At 44.8% G+C, this 20,953-nt stretch overlaps 1 protein-coding gene across 5 annotated transcripts in view; it reads right to left on the reverse strand.

The window, feature by feature from the left end:
• Nucleotides 1-3,623: 3,623 nt before the first annotated feature.
• LOC128075203 (tropomodulin-2) overlaps nucleotides 3,624-20,953 on the reverse strand; it is a 34,425-nt gene continuing 17,095 nt past the window's right edge. For all 5 annotated transcript variants that reach the window (XM_052671730.1, XM_052671728.1, XM_052671727.1 and 2 more), the window contains exons 4-10: nucleotides 13,759-13,881; nucleotides 12,137-12,223; nucleotides 10,001-10,131; nucleotides 9,279-9,386; nucleotides 8,844-8,987; nucleotides 8,395-8,539; nucleotides 3,624-6,738 (exon numbers count right to left, since the gene is read on the reverse strand). In XM_052671730.1, the coding sequence (XP_052527690.1) occupies nucleotides 6,704-6,738; nucleotides 8,395-8,539; nucleotides 8,844-8,987; nucleotides 9,279-9,386; nucleotides 10,001-10,131; nucleotides 12,137-12,223; nucleotides 13,759-13,881 (773 nt within the window). In that variant the 3' untranslated portion in view covers nucleotides 3,624-6,703. The remainder of the gene's footprint in view (nucleotides 6,739-8,394; nucleotides 8,540-8,843; nucleotides 8,988-9,278; nucleotides 9,387-10,000; nucleotides 10,132-12,136; nucleotides 12,224-13,758; nucleotides 13,882-20,953) is intronic.

Raw genomic sequence — 20,953 nt, forward strand, 5'->3', positions numbered from 1 at the left:
TCCCTGCACATGGCTTTGTGCAAGTCAGGTTTTTTAGCTAAAGCTTGGTTTTATTTGCAAAAGTCTTTTGTCATCTGCCTTCAGGGGGAAAGAGCACTTCAGACCTCAATCTTTGAATTGTAAAGCTTTACAAGCACAGATGCATTGCTTTTATCTCTCACCCTGAGCAGCTGCTGGCCACCTGCCTGCACACTGCGCATCCCTCCCACTGCTGCCATCCGGCAATTAGGGGAAAATGCTGCTCTTGCTCTCCTGTATCCTGTTACAGGCCTGGTTTCTATTAGCAGTACCATTTATTGTAAGATCTACATATGTGTAAAACAGAGATCAACTTGAATGCTATTATTTAAGGAGAAAATGGGTTCTCAAAGCAGTTCCACTACCATTGCTAGTAGACCAGCAGCTCCTTCCCTAGCAGTGAAAGTGGTTGGGAGCTGCAGTAATAACTGCAAGGAGCCATAAAGAGCTGCTGAGGAGATCAGAGCTCTGCAATATCGCTGGAGAGCTCTTTTAGTGCTGTGTTTGAACGAGTCCCTTGGGATGCACAGAGTTGTGATACATATAGTGACTTTAAGCTGGATCCCTCCAACACTTTCGTAAAGAAATCAAATCAAGGAGCCAATCTGAAATACGTGTACATGGCAACCATTCAGAATACTTAGTGAAGCGTTGTGCTGTAAAGATGACAGGTATGTGCAGGGTGAGCCTCCCCTGTGGTGGATCCTGGTCCTTGCCCTGGGAGGAGAGCAGTGAGCCCTGGCCACCTCATGGGGGCACAACAGCGGGCACACTTGGGAGATTCTGCTTCTGAACAGGACAGAGCTGTGTCCTATGCAGCAGATAGATGTGGAGATCCTCTAGCTCAGCCCAGCAGCTGTGTTTACTCTCAGCCCCTAAAAGGAGGCAGTGCTCTGGCACTGCTGGGTGCCATCAGGGAGGTGCCTGCTGTGGGTGGCTGCTGGTGGCACCCAGATTGCCTGCAGTCAGGGTATGTGCGTTCCTGCACGTATCCTTGGCAGTATCTGTGTTCTTTGGGGGATGAATTTCTCTCGAATTTCCGAGCAGCTTTGTTCAGGGGAGGAGATTCCAAGGGTCAGCCAGAGGGCTGATAGCTTGGCACCAGCTTAAGGGTTTTCAAATGAATTTCCCTCTTGAGGTCTCCTCTGTGAAGCTCCAAGCGGAGCAAATGACTGAGCTCAGTGTGAACACAGAGAATGACCCATCGGTGCCAAAGCTTTCTTAGCATCTCTCACAGCTCCTGTGTGCCAAACCGCTCGTGTGCCCAGTGGTGAACTCTGCTATCCCTGCACCCTGCTGGGCTCACAGACCTCGGGCCTTTCACTTCTGGAGCAGGTGGGCTCTGCTGTCACCGTGTGGAAATAGCTCTGTGTACTCTGCAGCATTCATTCCTGCCATTGCATTGCTTACTCTCTGCAACAGTTTTACACTGTCAGCTACTTTATTTTATTCTGAATGATGCAAGTGTTTGTTCTGATTGAATTATAGGCTAAATTAAGGACAACAGATGCACAATAGGCTGGACAAGCTGGCCCCATAGCCCACGTTATGGAAAAACATGGCCCCAAATAATTGTATTATGAAGTAAAAAGGCTGCTTGTAAACAAAGGGAGCTTACTGACTCACAGCAAAGCAGTGACCTGTGCATCAGGGTGACCAAATACACACATGGCCTCTGGAATAACTCACTGGGCACTGAAAACCATAGCTGGGTGCTACAATGACTGTGCGCATTAGTGGGAAAAGAGTAAACTGAGCTATTTTACAAGCCTGCTCTTGTTTTCCTCAGCTCTTTGAGCTCTTCCCTGGGTGTTCTTTGCTCACCCCAACGCTGCACTAACCAACAACTCAGCTGGCTCTTTGAACACTGCAGGTCCTTATAGCTGCTGTTGGGCACTGCTACTGCTCCCAGCACTGCTCCCTCAAGTCTGAGCCCCACTGCCTTTGGGGCATCCAGCAGCATGGCCTTTCTCCTGGGGAGCTGCATGTTTTTCAGTGCACCAGTGCTGAAGGCAGCTTGTTCTGACCTGCTCTTTTAATTGTGGACTCTGTTGGACAGCTTTGAAAGTAAGGAAAAATCCAGTGTTTGAATTGGATTTTCTCGTCAGCACAAAATAAAATAGGAAACGAGTAGAAAATATTAAATACAACAGTTCTGCTGTAATGAAAGATGTGTGCTCGAGCAGTAAATGCGTTTTATTAACATGTCGTCACATCTCTTTGTTCAAATTGAGCTCTCTCTCGTCTCAGAGTTGATCTCTGAAAGTGAGCGCTGCTGCCGCCAGGTGCCCGAGCTGCTCGTGTCCCCGCGGCTGCCCAGCGCCTCTCCGTCACTCCTGGGCATCGCGCCGCCGTCCCCCTGCGGGCATTGCGTGTAAGAAGATGCCGCAGTCGTAAGTCCGGCTCAGCTGCTGCGCATTTACGGCGTAACGGTGGGGAAAGCTTAACTGGAGCTTTGACCCGCAGCCGCACAGCGGTCGGAGCAGACCGGGATCCGAAGGCGGTTATTGAGGTGCTGTCCTTCGTTTTCCGACGGCTTTGACCCACCTGCCCCACGCAGCCCGAAAGCGGCGGGTTGTTACGGCGCGGACGGAGCGCCGCTGCCGCCTAGCGGGGCCGCGGGGCCGCCCCTTGTGCCCCCGGACGCGGGGATGTCGGGGGGGGAAGGAGCGCGGCTGTACGGCGGGCAGCCTCTGAGAGCGGGCGATGGGCTGCGGGGCTGCTGGAGCGGCTGCTGCCGGGGAACGCCGCCACCCGGCTCAGCAGGCGTCTGCGCGAGGGATCTCCTCCGTTTGGAAGCTCTTCCCGCCGATTTACACGACGTACGGGCTTTCCACGGGCACGTAAGGCGCTTTGCCTTTCAGAGGTGGGATACAGAGCGTCTCTGCTCCCTGGCGCAGGTCGTGCTCGTGGTCAAAGGGACTTCAACCCAGGCTGTGTAACGGCAGCGATGCAGGACCAGACCTGGTCTTCAAGTTGCCGTTCCCTTGTTAGAGCTAGAAGTGTGTAGAAATAAAGTCCTGTCTTGGAGATGGGAAATGGAGTGTGTGACCTCATAAGTGTCTCTGCAGCTGTATTCCCTGATTCAGCTCTAACTGAAGATCTGGGAATCTTGCTATGTATTTCCATGAGCACTCCCCCAGTGTTACGCCCTGCAAATCCCCCAGAACTGCATACTGGGCACAGATGTGCTGTGTTTTCTCACTGAGATATTTCCTCCTTTTCTTCAAGTGTCTTATTCTTTTGTTGTTGTTTTCTTTTTTTTCTTTTTTTTTTTGGGGGGGGGGCATGCAAGAAAAGAAAAGTGGAAAGATGCTGTGACATGTTGGTGTTGGTATTGAAAGCATTATTTGTATTTGTGTTGTGTGTTGGTGTACAGCAGTGTGATGATTTCACTAGCTCAGCCTTTAGGCATCTATGGAGATCCAAGCAGGCAGTGTGTTGGTTCCCCTGAAGCTTGAAGAGCTGTGTGTACAAAGAATCAGTGTGTGCTCCCCGTGTCACATCAATAAAGCAAAGAGCCCCAGTCCTGAGCACATAACAGGGGGAGAGAAGGTGAACCCTGGCAGATTTGAAGTACAACACCACAAAAAAATCACAAAAGCTAAATTTTTATGAGGGTTTATTTAAAAAAACCATGATGGTGGGGAGTCACTGTTACATAGTGTGGCAATTCCCTTTCCCTTGAGTAATATGCACCACGCTGTGCGCATGCAGTAACTTATGGTCCCGCAGAAACACCTCATCTAGAGCTTAACATGAACACTGCACTGCCCTTAGCGCACACCACCACTCACACACATGTTGGGACACACACAAAGTTGAGCTTTTCCATGAAAAAACTGTATAAAAAACACGAGCCAAACTGAAACTGTCAACTCAAGAAGCAATGTGCAAAAGTAGACAAAGATACTCCTGAAGGTTTGCTTAAGAAAAAGGGCCTCTTCTGTCCTTTACCCCGCTCAGTGCTGTTGGGAAGTGTGGCTTTAATAGGAACCTGTCCCATCCTGACCCCTTCATGTTACCTGCCAGATAAATCACCCTGTAAGTGAGCTATAAATGCAAAATTCTTCCTTCAAGCATCACCACTGTGCTGCTGTTGTACTGAACAGATCCTTACACTGTTGCAGTGTTTGATATGTGATGCTCAGGGCCAGATGATGAAAAGCCCTTGTGCAGAGCACCCAGAAGAGGCAGGACGGATGTCCCTGATCCATCACAGACAGGAGCAGAGCTGGCAGAGGCTGCCTGGAGCAAAGGGCCAGGCTGCTGTGTTCTTCCCATATGCCAAAGGAGCCAGAGCCTGAGTCCATGCCATAGGGTGCTCAGCTTTTGAGGCTGGGGGTGTGAGCACCCCTCCTCCTGGAGAACATGTGCTGGTGCAAAAGACATGGGGTGTGAAGGGCAGGAGGTGGTCCTGGGCTTCCCCAAACTGTTCCCTGGCCTATGATGTGAGCTGAACACAGCTGTGGGGCAGTGAGGCCGCATGTGCAGCTCTGCATAAAGCAACATGGAACTGCATGCTGCAGGCACTGGGGCAGCCATGCCAGCCATCCTTGTGGAACGCTGCATGCACACACCAACACTGAAATGGCAGATGAGAAATGGATTGCACTTGTTTCCCTTGAACACACATGCATGTACCACCCTTGCTAACAAAAATGTTAAAAAAAATTAAATATGTTTAAAAAATGACAGTTGGGATTCTCTTCATTGAAACAAAAGAAGAAAATAGGGGTAGAATGATTCTGACCACTGAGGTTGGTCAGCAGTTATCTTCTGCCTTCAGGAATGTGGGTTCTCTCTTCCTCAATGCTACAAAGCCCAGCACCTGTTCCAGATGGTTTTAAGGACTGTCTGTTTAAGACCCTGCAGAGTTATGACTGTGTTACAGAACTTGCTATTTTCTAAAGGAATATCAGAGTTTTTCTACAGGATCCCTCCGTGGATCCAGGGAAGATCTCAGCAAGACTCCCATGTATTGTTTTCACTTCTAAAGAAAGGCTTCAGCAGATATGGTATAGACTGGGAGCTCACTGGAGAAGTCAACTGCAGGTACTCTGCATCCCAGCTTGGCATCATACTTAAGTGGGATTTGAGTGAATGTTATTCAGTTGAGACCAACAGGAGGGGCTTGTGTGGGCCTACTCACGATCGTGAAGAAGGCACAGAGAGCACTGCGCCCATCAGCCTGCACTCCTGCTCTGCTCAGCCAAACCCACTCCAGAGCTGTGCCCCATCAGAGGTTGGGGGCTGTAACTATGTGATAGAAGCAGCACTGTGTCCCTGATGTCCCGAGGGAGCACCTGAAGCAGAAGTTGATGTGCCCCAGTGTGCTTCTGAAGCTTTCCACGAGCACTGGTGTCAGCAGCACACCTGCCTGGTGCTTCCCAGGCTGCTGATGGACAGCCACAGCGAGCATGGCTGTATGCCAGAGCCAACTGTGGCTGTGACAAAACAGTGGTACAGAACAGCTTTGGACTGCAGGATGCACGATACAAACATCAGACTAATGTAATGCCGTTGCACGCTGGGGTTAGCTGCTCTTCACAAGCACTTCTCCCTAGAGTATGAGTTTGTCTGGCATCTGAGTGACAGCCACTTGTGCCTACTTTCAATCTGTCCTTACTTGGCCAAGCACTCAGGTGACAACCCGAGTGCCTCGTGCCAACCCAGCTGAAGTCTGTGCATGTGAGTTCTGCAGTTGGTCCAAATACTCTCTTGTTGTTTTTCCTGGAAGCATAGCCACTGGTCAAGGTTAACTACTTAATTAGCCTTCATCAAAAAGGTCCTGAGAACGTTGCTACAATGCTAACAAATATATATATATATAAATACCAGAACATAGGGCTCAAGGCAAAACAAATGCTTGTTTAGATTAATAGCTGTAAACTGCGTATTCTATGAGCAAATAAAAACTTGTTGGCATAGGAAATAAACCTACTATTCAAAGTATATAGGATTGGCAGCACTAAGCTTACTTTACACTCTGGAATGAGGACAACAAGTACCAGTGTAACACTGCAACACATCCCACCAAACCCAAGCTCGTGTAAACAGGTGTGCTTTGACAATGCTTACAAACCCAAGCATGACCCTGCACTTGGAGGCAGGCAGGCAGAGCCCTGCTGAACGGCTGCTCCTGCACAGCCCCAGGGCTGCTGCAGGACACGGGGTGAGATCCTGCAACGCTGCACTGCCATTTCTAGCTCTGTGCATGGGAGTGCCCTGTTGCAGGACCCAGCTCAGCAGAATGAGACACACAATAAGGATTATTTGCAGTGTAAGGCATTGCAGGGCTTGGTCCTAAGGTTTCTATTTTCAGCAGAGAACCCTTATCCATACACAAGTTCATACTTCAGCATATCCAAAAGTGCCTAAAATAAGGGTCAATGTCACTACACATTATGCCCAGTAGCACACTTAAGATGCTGCATATTGGCTTCAGATATTGTGAAACGTTTTCATTAAACTCAAACCAACTATGAATCTTCCTCACGAAAATTAAATTAACTGTGGAAGTTAAAAATGATCAGGCTGCGTTTTCAAGGTTAAGAGGAGACGTTAACAGAAAGGAGCAGCTCCCATTGCAATGGTTTTCCAACGCCTTCCCTCCCTCCCCATGAACACTCTGGTACTGCAGTGCTGGAGGGCTCCAGTTCTGCTGTGCATCCGCTGTGTGTGGCTACTGCCGCTCTGCTTCCACGCGCTTCTTGCGAACTGGGACAGCAGGACAAGAAAAGAGCAGTCAGTGAGAACCAGAGCACTTTTCTCAGCGACACACTCCCTTCCTGTGACGTGAGTGGGAAGAGGGAGCTTCTAACAAATACTCAGCACTGTTATGTTTGTAAATACCATAACTAACTTCTCTAGTTGCAGGGGTCTCTGTTGTAGATAAACAACAATCATAAGGTCTGAGAAAATAAATTGAAGTGCTGATATCAGTGAGTAACGGCAACCAGGAAAACATACCTGACCTCATAGCTTCTGTTTAAAGTTTCTGTTTAAACTTCATGTGCTATGATGACATCAGCCATCAATGTTAACCAGCACCAATTAACTCAGAACAGAGTAGGTTGAGATTGCCAGTAAGCAGAGCAAAGAGTGATGAGCTTGGTGTTATGGGCAGGATTCAGGTAACAAGGAGACACGTATGAATTTTTACAGCACTTGAGATGCACTGTGGCTGTACAGAGCAGGTCTCATGGGGCCCCATCTGCTGCTACATATCCCAGTAAAAATGCACTAAATATTCTCTAACTTGGCCAGGTAAGGATGCTCTTCTGTTCATGTGATACAAGGTGGTGTTACATTGAACTGTCGTGTCCTGCTCCTGATATTAAATTGCTGGAGTAGACAACAAAGGCAGTAAAACTGGATGAATGTGCACCTACAGAAAGTCAATAGTAATATATAACTGCAAAAATCCCATTACTTTGCTATCAGGAGGTTTATTTCACAGTGTTTTCTTGGCAAACACTGTATTAATCCAAGGCTGTCAGTGTATAATCAATCATTTGTCTCCTAGTGTTTTGTTGCAGTTATTTCATTTTTTGAAAATATTCTGCCTCACTAAATCTTGAAGAAAGCCACACGATGCAAAACCTGGAAAATGAAGATTAACTTCAAGATACATGCCTAGTGGCAGTTGGTTAAATAGCAAGGAAAGTTTCTAAGGAAATGAATAGTTTCAGGAACAAGAGTGTATTTTGAGGATGGTTAAGTACTGCTAAAAATAATACCAAGCAGGAAAGAAGTAGGTTCTAGCCCAATTTTTATCTTAGCTCTTTAAGAGAGAAACCCAACCAAATGCATAGTGGTTTGACTCCACACTTTGTGTTATTAATTAGTTCCACCTTGTTGAGCTTATTTTTATTTTATTTCCTTTTACTCTAAACTGTTCCTGCCTAGCCATCTCCTCCCTGCTCTGTCTAAGCACAGAGCAGAGCATCACACTCAGGTAAAACTTGCAAAGCTCTCTTATCCTTTCCTGTCACTGGCCACATGAGCACTAAATTTTAATGTTCCCTCAGTTGGTCAGGTTTGCTCTGCTATGGAAAGGTGAGGACTCCTGTGGTCCCTGAGCAAGCAGTGGAGCTGGCTGCCTTTACTCACTGGCCAGAAGAGCCAACGGGACAGCTGGACATCCAGGGCATTGCCTGGAAAAGGCTTACTTCCCTTTGCCGCACAACTGGGAGCATCACAATAAGACCTTAGGTGTTCTGTGCTCTAGAGCCTGTGGAGTTGCACATCAGCCCTTACATACAGCCTGGATGTTGTGAAGCTAATATTCAATCTGATGTACAGACTCTAGAGTGTAAAGGCCAGGGCTTGGCTCACCTGGACAGATGAGGAATGGATGGAGAAGCATCTTACCCAGGTCGTTGTTTTTAGTGATAGCCGCTGCTACCCTGGTTCGTGGGCCTTGCTTTGTGAACTGGTATCCAAACTTGAGGATCTTGGAGTTCTCCTCCAGCATCTTGGCAATCTCCATCTCCACAGCTGTCCCCAGCTGCTGCCTCTGTTGGTGACATGGTGAAATGTCCCCAAAAGAAAAGAAACTATTTGTTCTCAAAACACAGAAAATAAGAGCCTATATTACAGTACGGTGCTCAAACTACAAAGAGAATCCCTCCCCTGGAGACATAGCTCTGGGTTTTATATTTCCTTTTTCCTAGTTGTATTTGGACATTTTCCATGGTGTGATTGCATGGGACATGAGCTGCAGAACAGCTCCAGAGGCTGCCTTAGCTTTGCCAGGGCCCTCTGGGAATCTGCACAGAAGGGAAACAGAAGGGGACTGCAGTTCAATGCTCTCTCTTTACCTGGTTGTCAATTTTAATCTCTGTCAGGGATTCGTTCTCCTTCAGTGCATCAATCAGTGCCAAAATACCCGTCCCAGTAATGAAATTGGACTCTACATTCAGACTCTTCAGTGTTTTGTTCACTTTCAACATGTCTGCAAATGCCTGCGGGGTTAGAAAGAGGGAACAAATCAAGTTCTTGAAAGCTTCAGGAAATAACAGCCAATCTGTAAAACATGGCTTATTATCTACAAAGAAATAAAATACAGATAGGCTTAAAAGAGAATGGAGGTAAGTCAAAATAGATTATGCTTCTATTACGCATAGAATAGAATATGCTTCTATTACGCATAGTAGCAGGGAAATTCTGCTAGGTAAAGTAAAAGCTCTATCCTAAAGCATACACAGACCTACTTTAACATTGTATTTTATTTTCCAAACAGTGTCATAACTTACAATAGCTACAGGGTCATTGCTTCGAGTAGCAGCAAGGCTGAATGTCTTCACATGGACGTTGCTTTCCAAGGCTTTTGCAAATTCTTTTAGTGTTGGAATAGGGATATTCTACATTAAGAAGATAAATCGAGTAGTTAGGAAAGCCAGTCACATCAGTAGACACTGGTTCTATTTATCATCAAACTGACGGATTAATAGCCACAGACTGTGTGCTTGAAACCATCCCAGTGCCCAAAAGAGCATCTCAGGAAGGACCACTTGTGCTTGGGGTGCTCAGCAGCCACGTGGAGCTCTGTGCGGCACAGTGTCAGCGCTGCCTGTATCTGGGTCAGGCCAAGGCCAGCACGTGACTGATCTGAGCTACTTTCCCATTTTGCTGCTGGTAGTTCAGAGTCTCTGCATCCCAGCTCCTCCCCATTTCCATAGTGGGCTAATTGAATTAGGGCAGTGATGATTATGTATTGCCCAGGAGATGCATTGCTTTACGAGCTGCTAAAGAAAGGCAGCCAGAGGGAGTCACCCTGTGGGCTTTCAATTGGCTTCTAATTCAATATCAGACATTGATGACCTGGAAGCCTTTAGCAACCTTCCCTTTGCTGCCCTGTCCTGTGTGTGCTGCTTTCCCTGCCAAGTATAGAGAGTAAAAATATAAAGATAAAAGGGTGCTGGAAATATCTGAATAAACCCATCTGTGAGGATTTATACGGAACCATGGCATCTACCTTTATGTTGTTCAGATTAACTTCTATGAGAGTAGGATCATTTGCTTTTATCCTTTGTAAACTTGCTTCCACGTTGGTTGGATTAGGTGGCTCCTCAAAAATGGGCTTCACCTTTTCACCTTTGACCACATCTGCAAAAGAAGACCGCATCAAATGCTGACATCAGGACCAGGCACGGTGGGTGAGCCTGACTCTTCATTTGCTGCTTAGGACAGCTGTGCTCAGGAAGAGGGTAGCATGAACCACAGAGCTCAGAGGTAGGAGCATTAGCTCCGTGTCCTTGCCGTGTCCCTGGCACCTTCCTGCACCAGAAGCACATCACTGGGGCCACAGCAGCCATAGCAGCTGGGAGGTATCATCACGGGCAACTTCCTTCCTTGTGTATGTACAATTAGTTTGAGCCAAAGCAGCTTTTAAGACTATTGCATAGGATGTAATATACAGCAAGGGCTGCTTTGTTCTTCATCTGACATCCATAAGAAAGGAGTGCTCAGAACCTACCCACTGCATTAGTGAGCAAACCTCCACATCTACAGATAGACTGTGCTAACAGAACAGCCTGGGATCAGGAGGCCCCTCACTTCCTTCTCTGCTCTGATGCTATCTGCCTTTCTAGAAATTCAATTAGCTCTTGTAAAATTGCAACATCTGCACTTTTTGAGTAATAAAACTATCAAAACATGAAAAGCAAGTCTGTCTGCTAGCACTAAGATTTATGGAGTCATTGAGTACTCATGCTCCAAAGAGATACAATTTTGACTATTGGCAGCTATAAGCCCAAATATCCTTAGAAATGCATAAAAGTCATAGCTTAGAACACAATTAATACTTCTAATTCCAAAACATACAGTTGTGAGGATTAATTTGTAAGCCCTGACCACCCAAGCCACTAGAAGAAACAAAGGAGTATGTTTTGGACCACATGTGTATTTAAAGCCTTTCACTTTGTCACAGTGAGTTATTTAGAAAACTTGTGCTCAAGCCTCTGTGCACTATGCGTTTCTGTTCAGTGCAAAGTTCGTCCCACATCATGGGCCAAAACAAAACCAAATACACTTTAGAACTTAACAGAGATGAATTCATTCACAAACCCGAAGCTGATTTTCATTCCATTCCCCTTTACATCATTTTTACTCTTTTCTCAATTCCCTGAGAGACCACGCATGTGCCTGAAGAACACTCCAGCCTTCCTAAAGATCAGGAAGTTGAAAACTGCTGGTAGACAATTTGCTGGACTTTGGGTTCAAGGATGGAAAGCAAAGAAAAACCAGTAAAGTGAGTTTGCACTTAGAGCAATGCCATGCCAAGCTGGGACCTGGGCAGGGACTCACTCCCCTCCTCAGTTGGGATTACTCTGTCACTCAGCCTAGAGTTAGCAGTATTCTCCCTTTTCCCCTTCTTATTGTTTCTCGTGAGTTTTATTTTGTTTCTTCAATCATGGTGCAGTTTCACCACACTGACAGGCAACTTCTGAGCTGTGTCTCTCTCGCATTGAACCATTTCAGCTGGCCAAGGAAAGGCATTGCTTTTGGACCAAAGAGTAAAGCGATGTGACAGGGCAATTTTCTGGCTGGTAAGTCTGTACTTGGAGCATAGTTTAGCTGACTCACATAGCTGACATTGTGACTCCGAGCGACAAAAATAATTTGAAATCTGTGTGGATTACTAATGTATGCAGTTGCCTGCTAGGAGATAGATGGCAGCTTGCACAGGGCCCCACTGAGGAGAGAGAGAGCCTTAATCCTGAGAAAAATGAAGTGACACAGCATTCTGCCTGCTTTCCCACCTCCTCTTCGGTAAAAAGGGATGGAAATGAAAGTCTCCTGGCCTTGCAAGAAGAAAGTGCTTTTTGAGTACCGCTTCCATGGCAAAGGGCACTCCACAGTTTGTCTCAAACAGCAAAGTCACCTTACTTGGCATCCCAGAGCTCGCTGAGCACTGGATGGAGGCACAGCAGCTCCTGAGCCTATGATGAGAAAAACCTGGGGTTCAAATGTGACCCTCACCTCTGAGATTTGATATACAAGTCTGCTTTAATTACTATAAATGCTTCTGGGTTTCTTGGATGACTGTGCTTCCCATGTACCTAAGGAGCCACATAACAGACATATAGCCCACAAAGAAATGTTTGCTTACTTCTCATGCTTCCTTTTCCATCTTTACTGCGGGCTCCTCCTTCATCAAATTTTGGGTTATTGACCATGTTGTGCACTCCAAGAACAGCTATAAATGTGTAAACATCAGCAACAGGATACAATGTTAACGGCAGGAACAGAGGTTGCAGAAAAACACATGCTACAAATTCTACTTTAGTTCCCCAAACAAAGAGTTTATAAAATTTTAGCTCTGAGTTGAGCTTGCTGCAGCATGCATGCAGGGAAGTGCCAGCTGGAAGGCACTGCCAGGAGGCACCTTGTCCAGCATCCCTCCCTTGCAGGAGTGCTGCCAGCATTAACCAGGTCAGCCGTGGCTTTGTCTAGCTGGGTTCTGAAAGCATCCAGGGATGGAAATCTCAGTCTCTTTGGGTAGCTTGCAGCAATGCTACCCTCCTAATGATTTCATTTTTTTTTTCCTGTAACATACAACCCAAACCCCTTACTGCTCCTTGTTGTACTGTTTGGCACATTAGAGATGGTTTTGACTTTGCATTTGGTTAGGTTAATAAATGGGTATTCATCCTGGGGTTGTTATAGAAGCACATAGCTGCTAACATGCTTAGGAAGAAGAAGAATTTATTCAGCACTTTAAAATAAATAGTAAGGCTGTAAGCTACTGTGAGAAAAGAGAACTAAACTCCATCAAAGATACAAAGTTATGTTTTGTGCAAATGAACTTCCACAGTGTTGGAGAACAAATTATGCTTTTTCCTTCCCCCTTAGATTATCTGCTCAGACTGTATGCTATTAATGTCAATTTTTACTTTTATCATCACGTTTTCCTTATGAGAGAAACTCTTTGTTCTGTAAGCAGTGATATTTGCTGTTACAGACTCCATTCAAAACTCTCAGCAGTAGGTGTGCTGCTGCTTTTTGTTAGACTTTGATACCTACAAACTCAGTCACGAATGGTTGGATGCTGACCAGAGCTGAGCAACACTTGGAACTCCATTCCATAAACTTCAGGCTCCGGGAGAAGTGCCAGCTGCACCACAGCCCTCCAATTCCTTGATACACCACATGTCAGTCAGAGCCAAGTCTAACGCACCCCATACGTGCGGTGTAGCCAAGGATTACGGAAGATAATGGTGAGATCGTGTCCTTTGATGGGACAATGGAACAGTTATACGAAGTTTGGGCTTAATGTTGATCTAACATAGATTCAGATGTATGGAAAACACTGACATATTTCATTTAGATTTTCTTAATTAAAAACAGAAATATGCCAATGGAGCTGAAACTCTCCCACCACAGTTTTTATACAGATTAGAGCCATGCATCTCAGCACACAGTAACATCAGTGATCTCTAACAAAGCACATGCCCCAGCCTGCAGTCTCCCTCTTGTTGACCCTTCCCTTCCCCAGTTCTCATTAGCTGCTTCATCTCCTCTGCTTGCCTGCCCCACATCAATTAGAGATAGGTGAAAGGTCTGCAGCTGCTCTCAGGTCATGCTCAAAGTGCTCATGGGCACGGCGTGGCCCCAGGCTGGCCACCTGTCCCTGCAGTGAGACAGCAGCAGCTGGGGAGGATCCTGACCCAGGTGCCAGGTCCAGGCAGTGAGCGGGATGTGTTAAGGATCCATGCCCATGTACCATCTAACCTGCAAGGTCATAGAGCTCCGTGTCTGAAGCGCTGGCCAGGGCTTCTTCAAGCTCCGGATCCAGGGTCACTTTCTCCTCTGTACGAGTTTCTATGGGTTTTTCTTTAGGGATAAATATTTTTCCTAGGAGAAGAAAAAAGCCAGAGTGACTGATGGATTATTGCAACAACTCATCTGCCTCCTGGCGTTGGAGGGAGTAGGTCTGTGACAATGGAACTGCTTGGAAAAGTCTCAAGTGCAAGTTTTCCTGTTTCTTACTTGATGCTATCCTCAACACCAGGATCTTAATAAGAGTCTAAAAATAAACAGTGAAGACTTCTGCTCTGTGTTGGTGATTGTTACTATGGAAGCGAATTTCCTAAAATAAATCCCCAGCATGTCCCACTGACAGCTGGGATTTTTCTGAAGTTTGTGTGGGCTTATATTAGGCAGAATCAGGTCTACACAAAAAGCTTGCAGAAATTTCATCCTCATATTTAAGCAAGGCACCAGAGGCAATTAAACCATCCTGTTGAAAGTAACTTTCGGTTTACAAATGCCGTACAAAAGCCTTAAAGCTCTGCAAACCTGATCACTTTCACACATTCAGTTCAGTTCCCAGCCTTTCCATCAGTATTTTCCCTTCATCTCCTGATAATTGTTCGCTTAAACACCCTTTTCCTGATCACCTGTGCAGACCTGAAAAGGCTGAACTAAACCTCGTGTTCCCCAAGACTTGTTTGTTCCCTGCCTGTTTCCCATTCCCACCCCTCCTTGTGCCCAGCTGGTGTTGGTGTTAGCAGGTGGTTCCATGGGACATCGCCTGAAGACCATCAGCCCTTCTGCTGAAATGAAAAGACTGCAGAAGTCCAGAAACAACACAGGCAGTCAAACTTACTCCCTTAGGCTGTTATTGTAGCCAATAGCAATAATGTGATGCTGGAGCAGAGCAAGATCCCTAAAATTAAAGTTCCAGTGAGATGAGTTTTGGATGTAGGAGGATTTGGCCCGCTGTCAACTTCAAGCTGCCTTATTTGTGCGGCACGGTCTCGGTGATATTATTTTGTTATCCTTAATAAATGCAGTTCTGCTACTTTGTGTTCAACTACAGACTTTCTGCCCCCTTTTTTTCAACACTGGCATCCTCATGTTTTTTCTTTCCCATTATCATAGAATCATGGAATCACCACGGTTGGAAAAGACCTCCAAGATCATCTAGTTCAACCATCCACCCACCAACATTTCCCCACTAAACCACATCCCTCAGTACAACAGCTAAATGTTTCTTGAACACCTCCACAGTGCCTCCATCACCTCCCTGGGCAGCCAGTTCCATCACCTGACCGCTCTTTCATAATGGTCCAAAGCATCATTTCTGTGTGGATAATACCCAACACATTTATACAAGCTTTTCTACTGCAATTTCTGTACTGTCAACTTCCATGAAAGAGGTCACTGAACAGGCTCAGAAAAAAATAAAAATAAAAATGGAATTTTCTGAAGCAGACAAGGTTTACTGATGCAGAATTTGACTCATTTATTCTAGAGATATTTGCATCGAGGCTAAATAACTTCAGAGCACAGAACTGGACAGAAAGTTATGCAGAAAGCTAAAGCAGTATCATATGATGATTCATTTTTTTCATGTGATATTTTGAGCAAGCCATTTTTTAATGAGAGGCTTCTAGAAGATAAAATCCTTTGTGGGCCAAGGGTAGGATCGTTTTCACTTTCAGCCTCACTCAGTGGTGAATCACAGACAGCCATCCCAGCAGCAACAATGAGAAGACAAGTGGCACATTTGGGGTGAGGAACTCTCGTATGCTGAAGACAGATGAGTCACGCTCTGCAGAGTTCAGAACAGAGCAGATGCTGTGATTGCAGACTCACTCTGTACTGTCCCTTAGCCTGAAGTGTGGGATGGCATCTTCCAGATGCCATGGACCAGGAGTTAGCTAATGCTAGGAGCTGAGCAACTTGACGGGTTAGGATAATGCAACAGGAGAAATCCCCATGACTCCATTGAAAGCTACAAGACCCAAACGAGAAAAGATATCTGAGTAAACGATCAGCAGTGAGGAGCACTGGCTGTGAAACATTTTCCTTTCAGATCAGTGGCAGTTCCTCGAGTTCTCAGTAATCAGTAGTTCATTTAAGACCTAGAGGGAATCCTGCTTATCTTTATTCTGACTGACAGCATTATCCCAGCCAGCTGTGCTCAGAGCTGTGGCTGGTTCCAGCCATCTCAGGAGGGCACGCAGTGCTGTGCTGGGTGCCCAGAGCCCAGCCTGACCGCTTGCAAGCACCAACAGAAGGCTGTCTTCTGGTTGTCTTGCTCTGCAATTCAAAGGAGCCTGGCTTGATCCTCAGAGCTGCTGCGAATAGCTTTGGAAAGGCCTCTTGCCATGTCAGCACCAAGTGGTGGGGCGGAGTGATGCTTCCAGTTCAGAATCTCAGACTGGTACAAGTGGGGACAAAGTAATGCTGTTAGTGGGCACAGGGCCTCAAGTCTTGGGTAAATGAGAGCTGGTATATATTTCCATTGGTCCTTCTCTCTGAATTTTGGAAGCGCGTAGGCCAAGAATCTTGTGCAGAAAGAAAGCAGAAACCAGTACAGGTTCATACTTTCTTCATATGGTTCACATGTATAGGAATATAAGTTTTAAGCATTTGTTTCAGGCATATGTAATTCTTGGATGGCAGCCCAAAGCTTTCTAAATGTGTATATGACTCTCAATGAGAGTTTCATTTAAAGCATTCTTGGCAAATGTTTTAGAAAAAATATTCTATTACTGGCTATATGAAATATTTAAAGGGGCAAGGTCATGTCAGAGATGAAAATATGTATCTTTAATGTATGTCAGCCTTTCTGGCATCCAATGGCTTTGTAAAATTGTTCTTCTTTCTGCTATCTAGACAAGGACATTCTTTTGCATTAGTCCGACTTGAGGAGATTTTGCAGCATAACAGCCTTTAGAAGAGCTTAAGCATTTAGCATGTTACTAAGAATTCATTACCTTTCCATCAGCAGCAAAACTGCATGCACGTGTTTATAGACTGTTGTGTCCGTTTTCCTGCTTTACTTTAAGGACAGAGTTCAAATATGCAGGAGGTCCCCCCTGTCCCACGTTCCTACATTGTAAATTCATTTTATAGCGCAATTCATTCTATCTTGGAATCCACTGACAAAAAAATTAAGGATTATGGCTTCCTTGTCCCAAGGGACCAGCTTAAATTTAAAATGGATTATTCGTAAATACTTTGAAGCCTCAGAGGAATAGTTTAATTATTTTGAAGTTAGATTTCTGAAAAAAAAGCTGCCTTTTCTAGTCATGCTGTAATTTGGAATTTAGACATGATTATCGTTGACTGGGTTACCTTTGCCTCCAGAATATGTTCACGTTCCAAGCTATTTCTTAACAGTAATAGCTTATCTTTCTTTGAAAATAGTGACAAAAACATAGCAAGAAAAGCTATATTTCTATGTGTCATACTTCAGCTACTTCAATGTCAACATTAAGTTAACACACAGTACCAAATTATATCTCTATTTTTGTGTTTAACTGCAAAATGAATTTCTGTTTTGATGAAAGCAAACTTGAAAGCATTAAGATACCATTTTACTTTTACACACATATATATAAACTCAAAAGGTCTGGAAACCAAAGTGAAATTCTACAGTCAGTCAATGGAATTCTCCCCTTCCTTCAGTCAAACCGGGATAACTGGCTGTGGTGACCTGGATGGCAACTGGGGTGGATGCTTATAGCCCAGGGGACTTTGTGACTGTGAGTGTGGTGACTGAAGACCTGTACTGGCTCAGCATTACAGCAGGCCTATTCTTTATTAAGCACTGCTAAACTTCTATTCAAATTGAAATAGGATATGGTGCACCCTTTACTCAAAAGGGGCTCAGGGCAAGAAAAGAGCCTATTGAAAGCCAAAGAGAAGGATTCTGTAAAAAGGACTGAATCAAATACAGACAGACTTAGAAATGCAGAATGAGATGAAAGGAAAACAAATCCTCTGAAAAAAAAAATCCAGAAAGAAAAAGCAATACTCCAGGTATTGTCATAAACCCATGGATGTAGTTCTGCCACTTGGTTTCAGGAAGCCGCGATTTCCTGCACTGCTCAGATGCCTCCTTTACTCCTTTAAGGCAACGTCAAAGGAAAGCAAGGAAATGAGACACATCCCTGTCTGCATCTCCTTATGAAATAGCAATTAGCTACATAAGCATATATGCACATCTACAGGAAAACTGAGGAGGTGACTATGCCAAGTGTGTTGTGGTAAAATAAGTTTATTTGCTTATGTTATGTAAGGGGAAAACAGAGAAACTGAAACAGCACAGCTGATGGGATTGCATTAACAGGCACACTCATGGAACATTCTGAAGATTTCATCATCACTTGAAGTCCACAGCATTTGGAGCAGCCTTTGTGGTGTGTCTGCTCTTTGCCTTGCTTCTTAGCCTTCATCAGACTCCTTGTGAATAAACGTAAGTTGCCACCATTTCTATTTGCCTAGCGTTTAATATTTATTACCGCTTTGCACAAGTCAAAGGGACTCAACAAACTGCATAACAATGAGAAATAACTTCATTTTTACTGAAGTGCCTTTTCCAAAATGTCCTTTCTATCGGTTTTATGAAGGATAGTTACTTAATTTTATAATACAGAGGCATTTTCTGCCCTAATTGTAAAGTAATTACTTTCTTTACTATAAACTGTAACTCAGATTATTGTACTTCCAAGAAAATATCTGGTTACACTTATTGCTTCTTACTTTTCAGTGAATCACTGACTACAGTGAGTGTCTGTTTATTCTCCATTGCAGAATGTTGTAATGCTGAGGTCAGAGCACTGACCTTAGAAGTGAAAACCAATGATCTTGGAAATCTGCCTTGCATAAATCACAGACACTTGATTCATTTTTTCCATTTTGCAGTATTCTTTTCTTTTGAGGCTTACTTAAGTTTCCCACTCCAGATACTCCATGAAAATGGGGCTAAATTAACAATTTCTGACAATAAATGTGTATTATGAAGAAGAAAGCAACCAAGTTCAAGTAAGTGTGAAACTGAAAGCTAGAAGTAATTAAAACACAGCATCGTAATTGCTGCTGTACTGCTACTCTTGGATTACTGACTGTATCATCTATGCTTTAAATCAGGGTAATGCAAAAGGAAGGTTGCAAAGTTCAGCTTTCCAAAGTTGTTAAATCTATTGTGCATCTACACAGAGCAGAGATAAGTTGCAGCAGCATCCTTGGCTTCAATCAGCATGCAGTGATCCTGACACCTTATTGCTGCTGTGTTGGCACATGTGCCCTCTGTGCATGTAGGCAGAGGCTCTGAGGACACAACTAGTATTCATGCAGGAGCACATGTGGAGAGCACTGGAACAAACCGGAGGTGCCAGAAGTAAAATATCACTAAGATTCCAAATGCAAGTGTGTTTCCCTGGGGATTGCAAAGGGCATACATTTCTGGTCACATCTTCAAAGCATGGAGGCACTGTAGCTCACAAAAAACAGCTGGAAAAATTTACTTGAGATGGCTAAAACAATGTGTTTTCTCCTAACCTTGTTCTTGGAAACAGCTGAGTCGTTTTTGCTGACACTTTCCAGAAATCCAGCCTGAAGCAGACTCTCAGCATGGGAAATTTCAGTGAAAACTGTGCGAGTTTGGCAAAGTCATGAGCAACTAAAACAGGGTCTTACAAAAGCAAGCAATGAAAGACACTGGCTGCAGGAATTACTGTCAGCAACAGCACCTTTTTCATGCTTGAAGACACAAACATCAATTTTAAATTTAAGACTTGGAGAATAGGAAGAAGGTGGCAAAAATTGAAACAAACATCTTAGCTTTGGGGGTGAAAAGACTGCTTTTGTCAGCCCAAAGAAGATACCGTGTCCCTAAACTAATGTTTCTATGCAGAGTCTGGTACAGAGGCTGGGAACTCATTAGCATCTGTTCTATTACTTTAACCTTCTGAAAATGACTTCATTATCACCAGGCTGAGTATTGATACTCTGCATGGCACAGCATGACTCTCAAGATAGCCGGTCTCTGCCAGAACAACTGAAAACAGGGGTTTCCCCAAAGTTCTCTGGTTAATCATCAATATTCTTCCTTTTTCCTTTAACCAGCTGACTGAAAATGTTAGAGTTTAATCACACACAAGCATTTTCCCCTTCCCTTTCCAGACACAATTAATAATAGCCCAATCCACTGGAGTTTTTCCATGAGGAGAACTGGATTGGATCCAGTCTGAAATGGTTTGGCCAAGAGCAGAAGACCTTGCAGAAAACAGAGACAGTGGTGAAGGACTGAAACAGCAATCCTAAACAGCAATCTGAAATGGCACGGCCAGCTTTTTGTAGCTGATTATCTTTCACAATAGAACTTATTTCAATTATGCTTCATTAGTAACATGTAGTAAGAGAAGCACTGCAAAAGCAGAAACAGAAATGTTGCTAATAGCATACGCTTGTATTAAAGCAGTACTTAACTAAGATCAGCTGCACACATTCAGTGAGAGAAAACTGCCGGCCACTCAGCAAAGAAGGTAAGTGCAGATCAGAGGATTATGTTCCTTTCCAGAAATGGATGGATAGGAAAAACTGGGGACAAGGCTGTGCGAACAGTGGGGCAGGCCTTAAGTGCCAGTCCAGATCCTAGGATACAAAATGCACCATTCCCACTTCTCAGACCTTCTCTCTACCTTAAACAGAGTCTCAATCCCGTCTCCTTTTATTATAATCACATAGCAAAAGCACTGCTAGTGCCTGAGAAATTAGAGGCACTAGCCCTTACCCTCTTCATCTCATCCTGTACTCCATAATAAAAAGGCTTCAGAGCAACCTTCCTGCGACCGCCGGCTGTCCCAGCTACACGCATGCAGGGCAGTGGGTCACGGAACAACTTCACTGGCTTCCATGTAGGGATTTCCAGAGTGTCTGTCTTAAGCAGGAGCTAATCCAAACGTCCATAAAATAAACACTTAGAAGCTGCCAATCACTATGGCTACGCTAATCGGAACTAACTCCCTACACCTCTGCTGCTTATTAAAAATGAGCCCTGCTTGTGGGAACAGCTGACTGACAGCAGAGTTACACACCGGTTCCTGAAAGTTGCCTGATCTTCTGCATGCACCCATGGGAGAGAGCGCTCGGATGGGGACATTCTGACAGAGCACCCAGCCCTGACATG

Source organism: Tympanuchus pallidicinctus, unplaced genomic scaffold (assembly GCF_026119805.1).
Source record: "Tympanuchus pallidicinctus isolate F22 unplaced genomic scaffold, pur_lepc_1.0 scaffold12, whole genome shotgun sequence".
Lineage (NCBI taxonomy): Eukaryota > Metazoa > Chordata > Aves > Galliformes > Phasianidae > Tympanuchus > Tympanuchus pallidicinctus.